The sequence below is a fragment of the Coregonus clupeaformis genome, chromosome 40 (genome assembly GCF_020615455.1).
Source record: "Coregonus clupeaformis isolate EN_2021a chromosome 40, ASM2061545v1, whole genome shotgun sequence".
Lineage (NCBI taxonomy): Eukaryota > Metazoa > Chordata > Actinopteri > Salmoniformes > Salmonidae > Coregonus > Coregonus clupeaformis.
This window is the reverse complement of record NC_059231.1, coordinates 35711990-35729923: the sequence shown is the minus strand read 5'-3', so window position 1 is coordinate 35729923 and position 17934 is coordinate 35711990. Positions and strand designations below refer to the sequence as shown.

General features: G+C 45.3%; 1 protein-coding gene across 1 annotated transcript in view; it reads left to right on the top strand.

Annotated features, from left to right (window-relative positions):
- The first annotated feature begins 1028 nt into the window (after positions 1-1028).
- LOC121555121 (DENN domain-containing protein 2A-like) overlaps positions 1029-17934 on the top strand; it is a 76903-nt gene continuing 59997 nt past the window's right edge. Inside the window, exons 1-7 of the mRNA XM_041868928.2 lie at positions 1029-2206; positions 2329-2396; positions 2473-2570; positions 2909-3127; positions 3627-3720; positions 3813-3863; positions 4033-4244. Of these exons, the coding sequence (XP_041724862.2) occupies positions 1029-2206; positions 2329-2396; positions 2473-2570; positions 2909-3127; positions 3627-3720; positions 3813-3863; positions 4033-4244 (1920 nt within the window). The remainder of the gene's footprint in view (positions 2207-2328; positions 2397-2472; positions 2571-2908; positions 3128-3626; positions 3721-3812; positions 3864-4032; positions 4245-17934) is intronic.

The window sequence follows — 17934 nt, the reverse complement described above, 5'->3', positions numbered from 1 at the left end:
CTGATCCAGTCTCACTGGGACAGAAATGCCTCCACTCTAGATGTCTGGCTAGGGATTTGATGGGCTTCATAGACAGATCTACATGACTCTAGAACTAGGATTAAGGGAATCCATAATATCAGATTTCTTTCTCTCTCTCTCTCTCTCTCTCTCTCTCTCTCTCTCTCTCTCTCTCTCTCTCTCTCTCTCTCTCTCTCTCTCTCTCTCTCTCTCTCTCTCTCTCTCTCTCTCTCTCTCTCTCTCTCTCTCTCTCTCCTTTGTGTGTAACTGTAACTTGAAACTTGTCTCTCTTTATCTTCCTGTCTCTCGGTCTCTATCAGTCTCTCTCTCTCTCTCTCTCTCTCTCTCTCTCTCTCTCTCTCTCTCTCTCTCTCTCTCTCTCTCTATACAACTCATTCAGGTTTTCTTTAATTAACGACTGTTATGTTTTTACTTGGTTGCAGAATGCTAATTTCCTCTATTTGTTTTTGAAAACAAAACAGTTCTAGATGGCTCTGGTCCAAGTGGCTCTGGTCCAAGTATGTGTTTGTTTACTGAAGCTCTGTGAGAATAGTATTGTTGGTCACAGGCCTGTCCTCATGACATTTAGGCTACCGCCAGACTAAAGACCCTGACTTTCCCATCAATGACCGAACAGACTGGAATGTTCCTTAAATGGAGTCTGTGTTGTTATTGTCTTTTTATGTTGACCAAATAGAGAATTTGAGGTCTACAAGTTTGAGGTCTACAATAGATTTTAAAGTCTAACGTCACACGTTTCAGTTGTATGTGTACTTTGAGGTCTTATTTTGCCTGAATAGAAAATTCAAGGTTGTGTTTGAGGTCTAAAAGCTTTAGTTGCCTGTGTTAACATGGTTTAGTAGCCATTGTGTTGACTACCATTTGGACTGATATTTCAGACCACTGCGTCGTGGACTGAAGAAAGGGGACAGTGCACCTACAGACCCTAACAACAGGCCAGGGCAACCAAACTGCCCCTCACCTCCCTAGACAACCTGAACAACCAGCTGGAGGTCCCAAGCATAGCAATGCAGGCTGAGAGGAACACCTTGGCTGGGGGCAGAAAACTCTCCAAACCTCCCCATGCCACCATCAAAGACAAGATCTCAAAGTGGGAAGGAAAGGAGTCTTCCCCATCCCCACCATCAACAACAACAGCTACTACTACACCCACTCAGAGTATTGTGGAAAGACCTGACTCCTTAATTAAGAGTGATTCCAAACCCACCATGGAGGACTCCAAAAGACCAACCAGCAGGGAGAAGCAGAAAAACAATGGGAAGGAGAACATAGGAAAGGATGGGGATTCAATGCCTACCTCCCCAACAGTCACTACAGTTCCTCTTGTGAAAAGAACAGAATCCCTGAAAAAGATTGATGCCAGACCCACCGTGGAGGAGCACAGGAGTAGACCAGCCAGCAAGGAGAAGCAGCAGAACCATGAGAAGGAGAATGTAGGAATAGCAGGGGATTTGAGGCCTACCTCGCTTGTGGGGCCTGTAAAGGACATTACTGTGAAAAGAACTGAATACCTGCAGAAGAAGGATGTCAGACCCTTCGAGGAGCAGCATGAAGGACACTGCAGCAGGCTGGCCAGCAGGGAAAAGCAGCAGAACATTGGGAAAGAGATCATAGGAAGGGCTGGGGTTTCTCGGCCTAATGTGGAGCCTGTGAAGGAGCAGGTGATGGGGATGCTGAAGAAAGACAACGTTAGGAGACTGGTGGAGCAGAGAGCTGTCTTCACTCTCTTCAAGAAGCTGGAGCAGACCATGAGGGAGGAGAACCCCGGTAAGAGTCCTCTAGTGCTACCTGGCAACTACTTCTGCCCTCCTAGCAGAGAAACAGAAGTAGAGGCCAAGAGAAGGGAGTTAGAATCCATTTTAGGAATACTGGACGCTGACCAGACGTTTGGGGGGTCGAGGCAAGGTGGGCAAGAGGGACGAGACCTGGAAAATGTGCACACAGAGCCAGGGACACCACCCATAAACCCAGTCCCCAAACCCCAGCGCACCTTCCAGCAAAGTACCTTCCAGCACCTCTCCAAATCTGAAGGGAGGACCCGCTCATTACTGAGACATGGGAAAGTGCAGATGAATCTGCCCCCACTACCTTCCATCTCCCCTCCACCTCTGTCCAACCAGCCTTCCTCCAACATCTACAGGAGTCCCAGGACAGACAGACAAAGAGATAGAGACAACCCAAACAGGTAAAATAGCGGTACAGAACAGACAATACATTCACACTAACAGTAATTAATTCACTCTCATATAAACATACAAACAATATATTCACATTATTTTCACCTTTCTTTCTTCTGTTCCTTCACAGGAAATCATTTGAGTTCGAGGACATTCTATCATGTCATCCGCCGTATCATCATTATGAAATCATTACAGGTGAAGAATAAAATAAAATAAAATACTAATTTAACCTAAATTCAATAGTGTTTAATTATCTTTGGTCTCTCTGCAGACTCTTCCAAGGAGAACCCATATGAGGACATTGAGGTATCCAGTCAGTGCTCATCACAACCTTCTCTACCTTCCTCTCCTGGGTCAGAATGCTCCAAGGTACATAACACTGTCTTAATCATGACATAACAAGATGTCATCAACAGTCATGACAGTTTGTGTCAATGTAGAAGATGGGGATATGTGATGCTCACTCCTCAGCCTGAAGTGTCTCCACAAGCGCTGCTGAATAGCTAGCTTTTCGGTGGCATGACTGGGTAAGATGCTTCAGGAGGACGGTCATGTGTATTTGCGAGGCAGAGGTCCTGGGTTTGAGCCTCATGAGCTAAATCAGGAGGAAGAGGTACTTGCTAAGCAAGCAGTGTGATGTCCTTTACATCAGCTTTTGACTTACTTTACTTCACAGATTGACCTGATTGTTTTTGTTATCTGTGCAGATCTCGAGGCCTGGTTTCTTCAGACAGAACTCTGGTGGGAAGTGCAGCATCAAGCTTCCAGATCTGCGTAAGACCAACCACCACCGTAGTGATAGTGGAGGAGGAGTAGCATCTCCCCCACGGCTCAGCCCCCCCTCCACTCCTCATAGCCCAGATGAGGTGCCCCACTGGCTGTCTGGAGGAGATTCCTATAACCGCACCTGCAGGAGGATACCAACGGTAAGAGACTGTGGGGGAATCTCAATAGTCTTAAGTTGTTTCCTCTCCTCATGACACAAACCGGTGCGCCTGGCACCTACTACCTTACCCCGTTCAAAGGCACTTACCCTCTATGAAGGGTTCTACCGAGAACCCTCTTATCTTTGGAGGGTTCTTCCCTACTGAATATACCTAATATTGAGTTGCACCCCCACACCCCCCACTACCATACCCCGTTCAAAGGCACTTACATTTTTTGTCTTGCCCATTCACCCTCTGAATGGCACACATACACAATCCATGTATCAATTGTCTCAAGGCTTAAACATCCTTCTTTAACCTGTCTCCTTCCCTTTCATCTACACTGATTGAAGTGGATTTAACAAGTTACATCAATAAGGGATCATAGCTTTCACCTGGATTCACCTGGTCTGTCTATGTCAAGGAAAGGTGTTCTTAATGGTTTGTATACTCAGTGTATATCCAATATTGATATTTATAACATTCATTCTTCCAACAGGATGTGCTTAAAATCAACAGCATCTTCGAGGCTCGTGTTGGAAAGAAACATCTGAGGAGGGTCTATCACATTGCTGAGACCAGCTCAGGGAGAGGTGAGTGTGAGATTATTTCAACCCCCCAAAACTTGACTAACATTATTTCAATGCTCTCCATTTTGTAACACTTTGTTTCCTTTTTGTTGCAGTCACAGATGAAAATACTGACTCAGAGAGTGAGATAGAGGACAGGGCTAAAGGTATTATGTGAACAACTGACATCTTCCACAATTCCATCAAGTGCTTTTGTCAGTATCAAATTCAATCTGACATTCATTCATCTTCACTTTTTCTACCCCTCTCCTTCTCTTTCATTACCCTCACTTTTCCTTCCCTTCCCTTTTTCCTTCCCTTCCCCCTCTCTCTCAGCCCATCGGCAGCGTCTGTCCTCAGTCCAGTCTATCCTGAGCCAGCCGGGTGAGGGTCAGTACGGTAACAAACACAGCTCTCTGGATCGCACCAGGAATCTGAAGGAACTACATCAACGCCAGCTCTTTGAGTACTTTCTGGTTGTGGCACTGCACAGCACCAAGGCTGGCATCCACTACCTGCCGGTGGTCACACAGCACTTTCCCCTCAAGGTGAGGAGAATGAAGGAGTTTGAAGATGGCGCTGCAGTGGATAGCTGCCATCTTAGAGGATCCTGACCGATTCTGCTATTTCTTTTGTTATTTTCAATACTGATCGTAATTTATTTTGTACATAATGTCTCCGCCATCATTTCCTATGACCGAAAACAGCTTCTGGACATCAGAAAAGTGATCAATAACCTCAATTTGGATGAAGATTTCTACTTTAACAAGTCGGCAGCTCTGGACGTTCTGCTTACCCCGGACCAGGCCCTGATCCCAGGACTCGAAAGAGGAAGCGGCGACGAAAAAGAAGCAAGCTGTAACGTAGACGCAGGAAGCAGGTGCAGTTAGTGAGTTTAATAACAACGAACATGGAACGATACAAAACAAGAGCAGCGTCTGACATGGAAACACAAACAATACTACCTGCTGACTGATAACAAAAGAGTGCTAAATAAAGGGTAGGTAATCAATGGAGTAATGAAGTCCAGGTGTGACTGATGATGAGATGCAGATGTGCGTAATGATGGATGCCAGGTGTGCGTAAAGATGGGTTGCCAGGAACCAGTGGTTAGTAGACTGGTGACGTCAAGCGCCGGAGCGGGGGAGCGGGTGTAGACGTGACACAAGCGTGGCAGCGTCATGAGAAGACTACATCAGCGAGCATGGAGATCGCGATTAACTCCGTAATTTTTAATACATTTCAGTAAATTATTTTTGGTAGTATTTCTATGTTAAAGAACAAATTATAATTTGGTGAATTTTTCCCCATATTCCATCCAGTTCACTTTATTTTTTATAATATATTACACTTGATCTTTCTTGAATAAGTTCCTCCAGTTCTTTTTGTTTTTCCTCTAACTTATTCTGTGCCTCTATGGGACAGTTTCTATTGCTATTATCTGTACTGTTAGTCCCTCTATTTCCTTTGTTAATATGAACTCTTTTGACCTAAATGGCTTTTGTTTTAAAGATGTTTTAAAGATGAGTATGAGATGAGCATGAGTGTTTTGTTGGTGAACGTGCACACTCAATTAGCTCTGCTCGAGACTATCCTATCAACGGGACCTGAAAAACTGTAATATCCCAGGTTTCTCTGAGTTGCTGTTATTTCTATGCATCCTCAAGACCAGACGGCAGACTCGGGTAAGGCGAGAGGAGGAGGGGGTGTGTCTTTTTGTTAACAACAGCTGGCGTGCGATGTCTAATGTGAAGAAAGTTTTGAGATTTTGCTTGCGTGAATTATAATACCTCATGATAAGCTGCAGACCATAATATTTACCAAGACAGTTTTCATCTATATTTTTCATAGCTGTCTATTTGCCACCACAAACCGATGCAGGCACTAAGACCGCACTAGACGAGCTGTATAGGGCCATAAGCAAACAAGAAAATGCACATTCAGAGGTGGCGTTTCCCGTGGCCGGTGATTTTAATGCAGGAAAACTGAAATACGTTTTACCTCATTTTTACCAGCATGTCACCTGTGTAACTAGAGGCGACAAAACTCTAGGTCACATTTACTCCACACACAGAAATGCATACAAGGCCCTCCTTCGCCCTCCCTTTGCAAATCAGACCATACCTCGATCCTCCTGATTCCTGCTTACAAGCAAAAAAACTCAAACAGGAAGTACTGTGTTGCTTGCCTCGAAGTGAGCATAGCTCAATACGTAAGTGGTCTGACGAAGCGGATGCTAAGCTTAGTCAGTCACCAGCTTCATAAATAAGTGCATCGACGTTGTCATCCCCATAAAATTAATGTTTTTGCCGTTGGTCTTACTCACGCTACTGAAGCGCGATTGACAGAGGGATAATACTTTGCTTCGGCCAACAACTATATCTTCTCAAATGTCTTTAATTGACCGGCCCATATGACCTAGTTCAAGAAATGAATACTGACCGAGTCTCCTCGCTTCTGAAACGCGAGAGACAGAAATAGTAACACGTTATGGGCAACGAGTATATTCCTCAGAATACCTAAATCGGCCGGCCCATATGTCCTGGCTTTCAGTAATCCCCTACACACTGACTTTTCGTCAGATATTCAACACCAGAGTCAATCTCTCCCTACTAGTATCTAGATGAAAAGGGACCACACACACGCCACTCTCAACAACAATCCTGCCTACAGCACTATTGGTTTTCAACGTATCTTGCTACACAATTCCTATAGACTGAATTCAACAGTAAGACCTAGTTCTATCTTAGACTCCTCGCACGGGGCTCCAATATGTCATGACGTACCTTTCATTATTGTGATGACTATTATTTATAGAATAATTACCTAATATGTTTAATTGTTACTAGATTAAATTAATCATGTAACAATTAACTCACTAGGAATTTGGGGCACCACGAAAAAAAGTTGTTTAACGAGTTACGGTTTCCCAAATTAACTTGAAAGATATCTAGATATCTCTTATCATTTACCAGTCATTTATTAATCATTTACCTCATATCAGTCTCATTCTGAAAGTCGTAGGCTCTTTAAGTCATCACGAACCCGGGTCTTACTAATCATTCCGTTCCACACAAATTGATTTAATTCTTTATTTACTAACTAATTAAAAATGATAACACAAGATACAAACACATACACGGTATAGGTAGGGATTAGAAACTTAATACAATGAAAACGGGTCCCTAGCAGACTAACACAATATGACATTTGTTACACTTTGCCCAGAACTGCCGCCTGTTTGGTAAGAAGTAATGCATGTATTTACGTGTTTGTCTTCGTCGTCTCTGTTGGACCCAGGCCTTTGTGGGAAGGGTCGATTGGGCCTTCTCTTTTCGGATGGCCTTTTTATTTAATTATTTAATTGTTTAACCTTTATTTAACTAGGCAAGTCAGTTAAGAACAAATACTTATTTACAATGACGGCCTACACCGGCCAAACCCGGACGATGCTTGCCCAATTGTGCGCCGCCCTATGGGACTCCCAATCATGGCCGATTGTGATACAGCCTGGAATCGAACCAGGGGGTCTGTAGTGACACCTCAAGCCCTGAGATGCAGTGCCTTAGACCGCTGCGCCACTCGGGAGCTCAGATGTAAGGCTCAGATTGTCCACAAGAGGTCACAATGTCCTTCTTCTTAGTCGTCTGTTTACTTTCACTTGTTCTGGAAGTGGTCTTCTGAGGATGGCTAATCAGCCGTGTCGATGATCCCCTGTGGGGTGATGAGAGCGGTGTAGTAGACGATGGTTTGAAGAGAGTAACAGGATGGTCCCACTTAAATTCACCTTCTTAGATAGAGTACTTAGAACAGCTACTCAGCCGTAACATTGATTGTTAGTGGAGGCAACATTGTCGTCTTCACCTCATGTTGATTTTCAGGTTCGGGACCAATATGGACAACAGCTGCAGCTTGAGGTCCGTCTGGTCTAGATCTGATAATTCTTATCTCAGTCTTTTATGCACTCTGGTAAAGAGGTGTGTTTCCGTCATACTGACACGCTCTCTGAGCTCCCTCGGGCGTGGCTAGTTACGAGGCAAAAGTATTATTATCACTATGATTTTGTTAGAAAGCTAAAATCACATTCCTATCTTCACGAAATCATTGTCTTCCTCCTTAATATTTTCTACACAACGTAAAGGATGTAAACCTGATAGACACAGTGTAAAAGCTCTTCAAGTCACAATGTTTTCGTTATAATGCCTTTATACAATTTCTTATGACATCACAAAATATACATACATTTTCCATATTCCATTTCCCATCATTCCCAACGTTTGGATGTTGAAATATATTGTCCCAATGTTCATTGTTGGATGTTGAAGTTTTTGGGCGCCAAAAGTCTCTGAAACAAAGGGCATTCCTTTCACCATACTAGAGGGCCAGAGATAGATTATCCTATCTCTAATTCATGGCAGTATTAAGGTGTCAAGACCGGCACAGCCCCCCCTGTAGGTAAGAGGGTCTGGTTGATGTCGGCCATTTGCCAATCTGATATGAGGCCTTTGATCCTCACCCAGGGAGAGTCATGACAGTCCCCCTAATGTGGTTCAACCTTGGACGGATTCTGCAAGTTTGCAACCCACCATTAAAAAAAAAGACCACGGGATGTCCTGGTTGTGGATCATCGTTGCGGCCCGTCGTCCGGTTGTCCAGGCTGGTAGATCTAGGCAGTAACTTACACAGATGTTAACAACGCACAACACCACAACACTCAGGCAATACATCATTACATTTCCTCCCCAAAGGGGCGGCGCTGTGGCACGAACTGGTGGTCATATGGGGAACTTGTTTGTGGCAATATCACTTCCTTAGTGTCAAAGGATATAAAAATGTAAAGAATAAAAACACAACAAAAGATATACAAAATATATTTTCCCCACCTTAATCATCTACTTGGACTCTATTCTATGTACGTCCATGGTCTTGGCTAAATGACTATCAAATCAAATCAAATTTTATTTGTCACATACACGTGTTTAGCAGATGTTATAGCGGGTGTAGCGAAAGCTTGTGCTTCTAGCTCCGACATACAGTAATATCTATCAAGTAATATCTAACAATTTCACAACATATACCCAATACACACAAAACTAGTAAAGAATGGGATTTAAGAATATATACAGTGGGGAGAACAAGTATTTGATACACTGCCGATTTTGCAGGTTTTCCTACTTATACTTATATGATTTTTAAGTAATTAATTTGCATTTTATTGCATGACATAAGTATTTGATACATCAGAAAAGCAGAACTTAATATTTGGTACAGAAACCTTTGTTTGCAATTACAGAGATCATACGTTTCCTGTAGGTCTTGACCAGGTTTGCACACACTGCAGCAGGGATTTTGGCCCACTCCTCCATACAGACCTTCTCCAGATCCTTCAGGTTTCGGGGCTGTCGCTGGGCAATACGGACTTTCAGCTCCCCTCCAAAGATTTTCTATTGGGTTCAGGTCTGGAGACTGGCTAGGCCACTCCAGGACCTTGAGATGCTTCTTACGGAGCCACTCCTTAGTTGCCCTGGCTGTGTGTTTCGGGTCGTTGTCATGCTGGAAGACCCAGCCACGACCCATCTTAAATGCTCTTACTGAGGGAAGGAGGTTGTTGGCCAAGATCTCGCGATACATGGCCCCATCCATCCTCCCCTCAATACGGTGCAGTCGTCCTGTCCCCTTTGCAGAAAAGCATCCCCAAAGAATGATGTTTCCACCTCCATGCTTCACGGTTGGGATGGTGTTCTTGGGGTTGTATTCATCCTTCTTCTTCCTCCAAACACGGCGAGTGGAGTTTAGAACAAAAAGCTCTATTTTTGTCTCATCAGACCACATGACCTTCTCCCATTCCTCCTCTGGATCATCCAGATGGTCATTGGCAAACTTCAGACGGGCCTGGACATGCGCTGGCTTGAGCAGGGGGACCTTGCGTGCGCTGCAGGATTTTAATCCATGACGGCGTAGTGTGTTACTAATGGTTTTCTTTGAGACTGTGGTCCCAGCTCTCTTCAGGTCATTGACCAGGTCCTGCCGTGTAGTTCTGGGCTGATCCCTCACCTTCCTCATGATCATTGATGCCCCACGAGGTGAGATCTTGCATGGAGCCCCAGACCGAGGGTGATTGACCGTCATCTTGAACTTCTTCCATTTTCTAATAATTGCGCCAACAGTTGTTGCCTTCTCACCAAGCTGCTTGCCTATTGTCCTTTAGCCCATCCCAGCCTTGTGCAGGTCTACAATTGTATCCCTGATGTCCTTACACAGCTCTCTGGTCTTGGCCATTGTGGAGAGGTTGGAGTCTGTTTGATTGAGTGTGTGGACAGGTGTCTTTTATACAGGTAACGAGTTCAAACAGGTGCAGTTAATACAGGTAATGAGTGGAGAACAGGAGGGCTTCTTAAAGAAAAACTAACAGGTCTGTGAGAGCCGGAATTCTTACTGGTTGGTAGGTGATCAAATACTGATGTCATGCAATAAAATGCAAATTAATTACTTAAAAATCATACAATGTGATTTTCTGGATTCTGAAAATTACAGACCTCTACATGCTTTGTAAGTAGGAAAACCTGCAAAATCGTCAGTGTATCAAATACTTGTTCTCCCCACTGTACATATATGGACAAGCAATGACAGAGCGGCATGGGCTAAGATACCGTAGAATATTATAGAATAGAATGCAGTATATACATATGAGATGAGTAGTGCAAGATATGTAAACATTATTCAAGTGACTAGTGTTCCATTTCTTAAAGTGGCCAGTGATTTTAATAGGCAGCAGCAGCTTCTAATGTGCTAGTGATTTAACAGTCTGATGGCCTTGAGATAGAAGCTGTTTTTCATTCTCTCGGTCCCAGCTTTGATGCACCTGTACTGACCTCGCCTTCTGGATGATAGCGGGGTGAACAGGCAGTGGCTCGGGTGGTTGATGTCCTTGATGATATTTTTGGCCTTCCTGTGATAGCGGGTGTTGTATGTGTCTTGGAGGGCGGGTAGTTTGCCCCCGGTAATGCATTCGGCATACCGCACCACCCTCTGGAGAGCCCTGCGGTTGTGGGTGGTGCAGTTGCCATACCAGGCGGTGATACAGCCCGACAGGATGCTCTCAATTGTGCATCTGTAAGTTTGTGAGGGTTTTAGGTGCTAGGCCGAATTTCTTCAGCCTCCTCCATCTTCGTCGGCGCCAGGATCCAGGTCGGAGTGCGGATTGCACATTTGTCTAATGTCATATCTAGGGCGATCCTACTTGAAGGTGGTAGTTAAAGCACTCTCTGAAATGACAACCTGAATGACAAAGCTTCCATTGGTGGTAGGTACAGGGCTGACCTGTAGCGAACTCTGGGGAAGAAGCTGGGGATGTGGATGGGTCACCTGATTGGGTTTCGGAATATATTGTCAGTTTCCCGAAAATCAGGATTGCTTCCGTCCCACAGGTGATCCTAGCATAAGACTTCATTAGGTCTTCCATTGCGCGTGTGTGCCTGTGTACATAGTAGGTGCACACGCCAAGGCCAATAAGACCAAGGATCTTGATAACAGTCAGGATACTGTCCGGCACCGTCCAAGAGCGGGTGGCAGACCAATCTTTTGGCTTATAGTCAATTGGGTCAACTAAAAGTACCTCATTCAGTACGCTAAGATCAACAGTCATCGGTCCCTCGTACTGAATCTGGTTTTGAAAAGCTGGTGGTAACTCAAGGGAACGTTTAGCAAAAGCGTCTGACATTTCAATATCCTGTCGTCAGGAAGTTGGTAAAGGGCTAGGTCATCTATGTGGATAATCGCCCCCTCTGGTACCGTAACAGAAATTGTCTGATTGGGGAGGTTCAGTTGGGTAGTTGAGTCATGGCGTTCGTAAGTCATAGTGGCGGACGTGAATGGGGTGCTAATCAGCCATTGATTCGCTACCACTTCCACTTGCGTGGTGGTGACTCCACCTCTTGCTGTTAGTTTGGCTCTACAGCGTTCTTCGCTGGTGATAGGCTTAAGGCCACAAAGGCGCTCAGTGTTATCCCTGACGAAGGGTTTGCTAGGACACAAGTAGTGGACGTCTTTGGTTAGAGTACACATTAACAGGTTAGGGGTGAGATAGAAATCTTGATTGTGTTCCTGATAAGCTATGACTGGAGGTGCAATGATTTTCACATGGGTGTCGTCGCGCCAAAATCCTACATTTAGAACTGTTTTCAACCAATAGATATTCTCCAGTTCAACAACCAACAGCGTCAGTAAAAATCCCACTTCATTTCGATTAACATCAACGTGTATTGGAATTGCAGACACCAGACTATAGGCCAGGTGTGACTGTAATGGCTTTATCATGGTTGTGGTAGCTGAGGTCAATATGTTGTGCACCATTGAGAGGGGCACTAGATATGAGGGGATTCTATTCATGGCCAAGTGGTCCATCGAAGATCTAACTTCACGGAAAAAATCCTACAACAACAATCGAACCAATTGGACATGGGCATAGTCATGGTTCATGACCTCTACTAGCTTGCCTACCGACAGGAGGGTTTTGTTCAGGAGAGTAGAGTGTGTTACCACCAGAATAGTGTCCTGGAGAGACCTTCCCACATGCTGCAACCTGAGTGCCTGTGATTGCATCTGTTGCTGGATAAGTGGCATCTCTTCAGTAATCTCCCTATCATTTATTTTGACCGTGGCTAGACTGATTGCGTTGACGGCAGTGGTACCTAGAGCAAATAGTGACCCTACAGCTGCACCTATTGAGAGTGGCGCCCAGAGGAATCGTTTTTCTCGCCTGGTCTCTGCTAGTTCTGACTGGATGACTGTGAACTTTTGGAGTTGGGCCAACATGTGGGCAGTGTCTAGCTGAGCATGCTTAACTGCCTGGGTGGTCCAGTCAGCCCCGGCCCAACTCATATATGCCACAGGGGAAATGTGTTGGCGGTACACGTTCTCTGCATCTAGGCGGATGTACAACCTCTGCATGTGTACTCTGCAGTTGGTTATAAGGAGTCCTGGATCATCACGGAGAACAATTCCCGTAGGGGGTCCACTCGTGAGTACATCTGCTGGATTGGTTTTGACCAGGGTACAGAGTGTCAGGATCATCCAAAGGAACTCCATCCTACAAAAACGCATAATTAGAGATATTGTTTAATTATTTCAGTTGTGTTTTGTTTAGATTTTTGTTTGTTTGAAAGAAAAACGTTTTGACATCACATTTAGCTGATTTTCCTATTTTGAACGTGATGTTCTGTCGACCTTTGCTGATTCTGATTTGATAAGCAACAGGTGACAGCTTTAACACAATATCATGTGGCCCTGTCCAGTGGGGCAGGAACTTTTTCGCAACGCCCACGGGTTTGGTGTATACGTAGCACCACACCGTATCCCCAAATTCAAACTCCTGGTGTGAGGCCTTTTTGTCGTAATGGGTCTTGTCACCTTCCACACTTCTTTCCAACTTTCCTTGAGCGTACACAAAGGTAGTCTGGAGGTGGGTTTGCAAGTCCGTCACGTATTGATGGGTCGTGTATGCGGTGGCCGCGGTGACATCTCCTGGTTGGCACAGGAGATGCAGTGGAAGCGTCATTTGCCGGCCCGTCATCATCTCAAATGGTGTTATTCCCGTAGACCTGTTGCGTGTGACTCTGATCGCCATCAATACCAGTGGGAGTTTGAGGTCCCAATCTTTGTGGTTGGCTGCCACATATTTCCTCAAGATTGTGACGATTGTTTGGTTGCTCCTTTCTACCCTGCCACAGTTTGGTCATTATAGCAGCCGAAAAATGGGTTCCTCTGTCGCTGTCCACGGTTTCTCCTGGCAGGCCGAAACTACTGAAAACGTGGTTGAGCAAAAGAACGGCGATGGTTTCCGCTGTGTCATTGGGTGCGGGCAGGCACTCCACCCACTTTGTGAATGCGCAAGTCACTGTGAGGAGATACTTGTTGCCTCTTGCCGATCTGGCAACTTGGCTGACCCAGTCGGTCTGGATCGAGCTCCAAGGGTAAGACACACTGCAAGGGTGCTCTGTGAAGTGGCTTGGAGGGTTGAAACTGGCAGCAAAGTAGACACCCCCTCACGTATTTTTCCAAATCTTGTTCCATGTGAGGCCAGTGGGCCACCTGTCGCAATGTTTCACATGTAGCCTTGACCCCCCTATGGCCCCCACATGGCTCGTTGTGAGCATGAGCTATCATTATCCCCCTCTGTGTTTTAGGAACCACCCACCTTTGTATGGCGTTGGTTTCTGAAACATAAACCAGTAGGTAATCTACAAGTGTGAGGTGCTGTTTAGATGCGTACAGCGAACGCAAGTCGTGTGAGCCTGCCAAAGCCAGCTCGGACACTGGGTGATTGATGGGATCAGACAAAAAGCCATGAAAGTGGCGAGGGACTCATCTTGGTGTTGCATTGCTACCAGGTCACCATTCAAGAGTGAATGAGATATCAACACAATATGTTTGTGCGAAGATGATTCCTGCGGTGCTACATGGCTACTGCAGACACAATGGGCGCCTCGGTTATCATTGCGTCTCGAGCATCGAACACCCAAGGGGTGCCGTGAATTGCACCAGATTTCCCCATGCTGTCAGCATGGTCGTTGCCAAGTTTGTCACGACCAGGTGATTTGGGGTGTCGCTTGACTTTTTTCCCAATACACCTGTATGTTGTGTTTGGTTATGAGGTCATCGAAGCTAGAATGAGCTCTTTTAATTTTTTTATTTCTTTGCCACTTGAAGTAGTCATGTGCTTTTGTTTCCAAAACGGCAAGTGGCATAAGCAGGTGAGTCTGGCATCGTTTGAGTCGGTGCAGATTGCCAGTTCTGACAAGTCGTGTTTTACCGCAGTTTGCAGTGTGATAAGTACACCACCTACTTCTGCGATCTGGCTGGTCTTGTTGCCTAGCTGAAATTGAAGTGGTTTGAACAGAATGTCGTTGTGCCATACCAATCCCACACCAGCTTGCAAGTGGTCTAGCTGACGGTAAGAACAGCCAACTACAAATGCCATCGGCATGCCAAGACACACGTTGTCTTCGAAGTAGTGATGGTTTGATGGCAACGGCGGCACTACGTCACATGGTGCTGGTGCGAAGTCGGTTTCATCTTCACCGCAGCGTTGACACACCGCCAAAGCCCCACCCAAAGGCAGGTTTTTCGCTTTTGCGTAGTTGACAACCACATCATGGCTTTGCAGCGTCATGAGCCAAGCCGCTATCCTGCTGTTATGTACAGCACCCTCATGGATTCTTTGGCTTTTCAGAAAAGTCACCAGCTGCTGACATGTTTCTATGACCTTTTGTCCGCTGACATAAGAGGTGAAGTGCTTGACTGCCCAGACTGTCGACAGCAGCACTTTTTCGCAGTCTGAGTACTTGTGTTCAGCAGGGTTGAGTGTTTTGCTCGCGTAAGCAACCACACGTCTGTCTTGATCGTATTTTTGGTACAACCCAGCACTAAGGCAGTGCTCTGAGAAACCTACTTCCAAAAATAACGTATTGTCTTTGTTGAGGTAGACCAGGCTGGGTGCCGCACAAAGCAGGTCTTTCAAGGAAGTCACAGCTTCGTCGTGAGTGACATCCCAAACAAACGGGGTGTCTTTCTGAAGAAGACGGGTCAAAGGTTTTGACAAGTCGGCATAATTTTCGATGAATTGACGGGAGTAATTACATAGTCCCAAGAAGTTGCGTACCTCATGAAGGTTTGCAGGCGTTTTGATGTTGCGGACTGCTTGGAATCTGCTAGATTGTGGCAGGATACCCTCTGCACCCACCAGAAGTCCAACATAGTTGACCTTGGTCCTGCACCATTGTCCTTTCATGATATCCAGCTTAGCCCCTGCCATTCCTAGTTGGTTAAGAACGTGGTCAATCTCTTTGAGGTGATGTGACCAAGTCTCGCTCCTCATGAGAATATCGTACACATAGATTATCATTCCCCTGGTGGCTGCATCTGGCATTGCCTTGTGCAGGAAGATGTTTAACTCTGCGGGGGAGTTCGAATACCTGAACGGGCAACGATTGAACGTGAAGAGCTTATTCGAGAAAGAGAAAGCCAACTTGTGTTGGTCGCGAGGGTCGATTGTCATGGTCCTGAAACCATTCGCCACGTTGACAGTGGAGAAGTATTTGGCGTTTGTCACCTTTGGCAACTCTTGGTCGAGCTGTGTCATAGGCCAACGAGACAACGGAACCAGCTTGTTGAGTTGTCTATAGTCAGTGGTAAGACGCCATTTACCCATTGGTTTCAACACAGGCCACACGGGAGCACTGTACATACTGTTACATTCCCTGATTTTCTGTTTAGCTAATAGGGAGTCGATAATATCTTGTACCGCCGAGTACGCTGCAAGCGGAATTTTGTATTGTCTCACAAACGTAGGAGCTGCTCCGGGTGCCGTAGGAATACGCACCACATGAATACCCACAATCCAGCGAGTCTGTTGACCAGATCTCTCGGTGTTTGTTAAATAAGTCCCGCAACTGATGTCTTTCAGTGTCATTGACAAGTGCGTCTGCAACCGTCAGTAGCTGTAGTACCTGTGCATGGAATCCAGGATATGGTTCAGCAGCATTGTAAAGGTCTTCATCAGGTGGTGACAGCTTGTCAATGGTGGGGGAATCATTAGCTGTTATACTTCACTTGCAGAAGAAGATGCGGTATCATCCTCCGTGACGATGGAGTATATCAACACGTCGTTGTCAGAATCGACATCCAGCCTGAAAGCTGATGTGTCGTCCAGTGGCAATATGGGAGTTATTGCGATTGCCTTTGACGGACAAGTAAAAAAACATCCCTTCCTCACCACATAGGTCTAGGGAGGAAGGAAGAGGCCCAATCATGGGAACAACAAGTTCAAAATCATGGAATGAGTAATCAATCAATGTTCCTAGCTGAATGTGCCAAGGAATGGGGATATCCGCTTGAGTCTGATTCTGCACAAAGAGGCAAGCGGATCTGGCGTTTAGCTCCAACAGCGGGTTACCATTGATAGTTAGCCCCAATTCGAATAATTGCGGCAAGGGTTTGAAGAACACAGTGGTGCCTTCCATCTGGTAGCCGGGCGCCAGGTTCAGTCTTATAGAAACATCTGTGGTTCTTGCCGGTATCACCACGGCGGACTCAGTTATCATGTTGCAAGTTTCAGAAATAGTCTGCCCGGATGCTATTCGCACAGGGTCGAAAGACAAGGCATGTTGGGCTGGCTGCGCCAAAGCAGTGTTGCCAACTCCTCAGTAAAGAAAGTAGCTATTGGCTGTCCTAAAAGTCACTAGAAGTTGCTAATTTGCATAATTGGCCATGTGCATGTAATTGTGATGGACGCTGTAGGAGAGAGGAATAACGTTGTGGGAGACACAAAAAAGTGAATAAAAAACACCCTAAATATGTTTAGAACTACAAATTAACTTTCTTCTGTCGATTCTTGTTTTTTTAAATCTCACAATTCCAACCCTCCTCCTTTATCCGGGCTTGGGACCGGCAAAAGTGACCCAAAAGAGACACTCTGGCGGAATGACTTAGTTTTTTAATTAAAAAAAGTTTGGTTTGGTTTTTAACCTTATGGTCCACTTAGGAGCCTACAACAAGTCACAGTAAAACATGAACATTTTCAACCATAACATTTTTTACATTTTTTTGTATACAATCTACATTAACAATCTAAATGGACCAAAAAGAGAAAAACTGTCAATGGCAATGTAAGGAAATGATAGTAACAAGTCTGGCCCTAATTCAGGTTAATTGTTGTTGTTTTTTAGACCCCCCTCCACACACACACAGGCTGTGCTGGCTCACAGAAAGAGTGGGTCATCGTCATTTTGGTCAAGGTTCTCTATGGCAGGTTCAGCAACTGAGGGAGCTGACTTAAATGAGTAAGCAGCTGATGTGCCAATAAGCTGCAAAACATTATCAGGCAGCTGGTGCTCATAGCAAGCCTCACCAGACAGCTTCAGTCCATATCGAATGTATAGGATGGAGTTAAGGGTCTGCAAGGACATCCAATTTCTAAGTTTGCTTTTTACCACACTCATCTGGCTGAATACTCTCTCGACTTCAGCATTCAAGTGTGGCAAGGACAACACAGACACAGCAGCCATGGCAAGTTCTTGAAACGGATTGATATAAGCTGCATCTCTGAACTTCCAAATCTCACTCCAGAAGCCCAGTGTGTTTTTTGTCTCATTCCATTTACTAAGATGGATGGCACGCCATTGCTGGACAATCTTGTCTATCTCTGCAGGGGAGTAGCCAAGGAGCTTGGCAATTTTTTCT